Source organism: Fukomys damarensis, unplaced genomic scaffold (assembly GCF_012274545.1).
Source record: "Fukomys damarensis isolate Sample0158 unplaced genomic scaffold, DMR_v1.0_HiC HiC_scaffold_18, whole genome shotgun sequence".
In the NCBI taxonomy this organism is placed as follows: Eukaryota; Metazoa; Chordata; class Mammalia; order Rodentia; family Bathyergidae; genus Fukomys; species Fukomys damarensis.
The window spans coordinates 22127170-22129693 of NW_022900930.1; the positions used below are offsets into that span (position 1 = coordinate 22127170).

Here is a 2524-nt window from a genome sequence, read left to right on the forward strand (position 1 = left end):
CCTCTTCCTGAAGCAAGGAAAAGCAATTGTGCCTACATCAGGCAGGTCCACCTCTTCACAGGTTCGTAAGGAAACAACAGGAACGAGGAAGTCAAGCCTCAGAGTCACAGCAATCTGGAGGCTTTCTGTACCCAGCCCCAAAATTTCCAGGAATAACCTTATGTGTGGCAATAGTAATTAGGATGCAGATGCAGGGTGGAGGTTTGTGGGCAAGGCCATCTAGCTGCCTTGAAAGCACACCACTGAGGCAGCTGCCTGTCACAGACACAAGGAAGGCATCAGCTGTCCAGCTATGCCTCATTGTCTCTTTCCTGGGACCTGTGTGTGGAGGCTACTCAATAAGGTCAGTCCCATGCATGCAAGGAGCAGGAAGTTCAAAATCATATCCTACTGAGTTTTTAACCTGCATCCCTGGGTGGGTGAAGTTATGGTTACTGATATGAAATAGGAGAGCAGTGTTACTAGTGCTATTATAGAACAAATAATGAATCTGAGACCAGGGCCACAAGACATAGTCCGAAACGTTCAGCTCTTTCTTTGCCATCCATGCATATTTGAATATTTTCCTTTTTCCAGGGAGAATTCAGTACTTTTGCGACAAAGAGATGTAGTCGAAGTTATTTTCTAGGGTGTTTTTACATATTGATAGTTACGGGGTCCTAAGAAGGGACTTTTTCTGGTAGATGAATTGGTGGAAGGTTAATAAAACTGTAAGTGAGGTAGGTAAGAAACAGATATACTAATTTGAATCCATACTTTTAAAGCAAGTGATCAGAAAGGGGTAGGTCCCAAGTGAGCAGTAGTAGTTTGAGCTAATCGGTAATACCTGCTGCACTTGTGACCTTCTCGGGTTCCCTCATTGATCTCTATTATCCAGTGTGGGAAACTGAGATGAGGATACCAGGCGACTAAGTTATGGAAGCCAGAAATGAACTTGGTTGGAAGTGGTCCTATGGTATAAAACCCCCACCCAAGACTAGCCTGGAACAAGGCAGCTTTCAGTAAAAATAGCATTTCATCTTGCAGTAATGGAACTTCTGTGGCCAGGCGATAACTAGTTTAAGGGTGTTGCTGTGACTGGGGTGTGGGGGGTTCCTTATCATCCCCGCTCCCAGACCGAGCGCCAGGTGGAGTCAGAGGCTGACCCGGCAGCTGACCCAGCAGACCCCTCAAACACTGGGCCACAGATTAGTGTTCCAATAAGGTACCGGCCTAACTCAGGCTAACTCAACTGATCGTTCCTCTCATTCCTTCGAAGAGGGCAGTGCTCCAAAGCGAGTTTTTATTTTTATTTTTATTCATCCTAAACACAGCGGCTCCAAGCACCACCTAACTACCAGCTAGACAGTAGGGGCGCCCCGGCTGCCCCGAGTGGTAGGCAGCCCTCTCCCTCCCTCCTTCCCCACCACCACCCACCCCCGGCTCGAACTCCAGCCTGGCCACCCCCGGACTCCCTTCCGAGCGCTGCTGCTGCGACTCTGAGCCCCCTGCGTGAGAGCAACAGACTCACGCGCGGCCGCTTGTTGCTCCCGCTGCCTCGACATGGGGAAGTGAAAATGAAATTGATTTTTCTGAGAAATGATGAAAGCAGCGCTGCCTGCCAATGAACGGCGGCGGCGAACTTCCGCACCTCGCGGCCCGGCCGCTCGCGCCCTCCCTCTGCCTCCACCTCCCGGTTGCACAAGCTTGAAACAAACACTGTGGAGGAAGGGCGGAGGGAGAAGGGCGGAGGGGGAGGCGAGGGAGGGAGGGAGCGAGGCCCGAGGAGGCGGGGGGGTGGGGGGATTTCCAGGCTCAGCGCTTCGCAGTTTCCTCTCCTTGTTTTGCTTTCGATCTGGACTGTTCTCAGGCAAGCCGGGGAGTAACTTTTAGTTTTGCTCCTGCGATTATTCAACTGACGGGCTTTCATTTCCATTTCACACACCCTAGCAACACTTATACCTTGCGGAATTGTATTGGTAGCGTTGAAAAAGCACACTGAGAGGTAACATTTTTCAAATAATAGTTGTGACTGTGCGTGTGTTTCTCTCGAGGGCATGTTTACGGGGACTGGAGGAGCGGTGTGTGTATGCGTGTCCTGATGCTTTGACACGATGTTTTGCGGACGGAAAACGACGGGGTTCATAAATATTAATACCGATTTTTGAAGGAACAGTCGGCACAATTATGGAAAATCTGAATTTAGGGGAAGCAGGTTCTGCTGCTGTTGCTACTGGCACTGGGGCTGCTGAGGCTGCAGGGAGGAGGAGGTGGAGGAGGAGGAGGAGGAGGTTGGTGGAGGTTTAATTTCACTTTTGGATTTGCAGATGTGGAGAGGCTTCATGGACACAGCCCTGCTCTGTGTGATTCTGCGCCCCAGGTGTCGTGGATGGGGGTGCAGGTCCGCTGGAGTCGGGCCCGATTATCACTAGATTGTCGTGTATGTCTGTGTGTGTTTGCAGCCGCCGTCGCCCCCAGAGCCCAAGGACGGAGCCTGTGTTTCTCGGTGCCCGGCGGCGGCTCTCTCTCAGCAGCCCCCGGCCGC

At 51.6% G+C, this 2524-nt stretch overlaps 1 protein-coding gene across 7 annotated transcripts in view; it reads left to right on the forward strand.

Moving 5' to 3' along the window:
- Positions 1-1774: 1774 nt before the first annotated feature.
- Positions 1775-2524, forward strand: part of Irf2 (interferon regulatory factor 2) — an 87779-nt gene continuing 87029 nt past the window's right edge. For 2 of the 7 annotated variants that reach the window (XM_010641050.3, XM_010641047.3), the window contains exon 1: positions 1775-1984. Coding sequence is in view for 2 of the 7 variants with exons in the window: in XM_010641046.3 (XP_010639348.1) it covers positions 2369-2380 (12 nt within the window). In the remaining 5 variants the exon portion in view is untranslated. Of the gene's footprint in view, positions 1985-2279; positions 2381-2524 lie in introns of those variants that run through there. The other 5 variants (XM_033765412.1, XM_010641045.3, XM_010641046.3 and 2 more) reach the window with 4 other exon arrangements.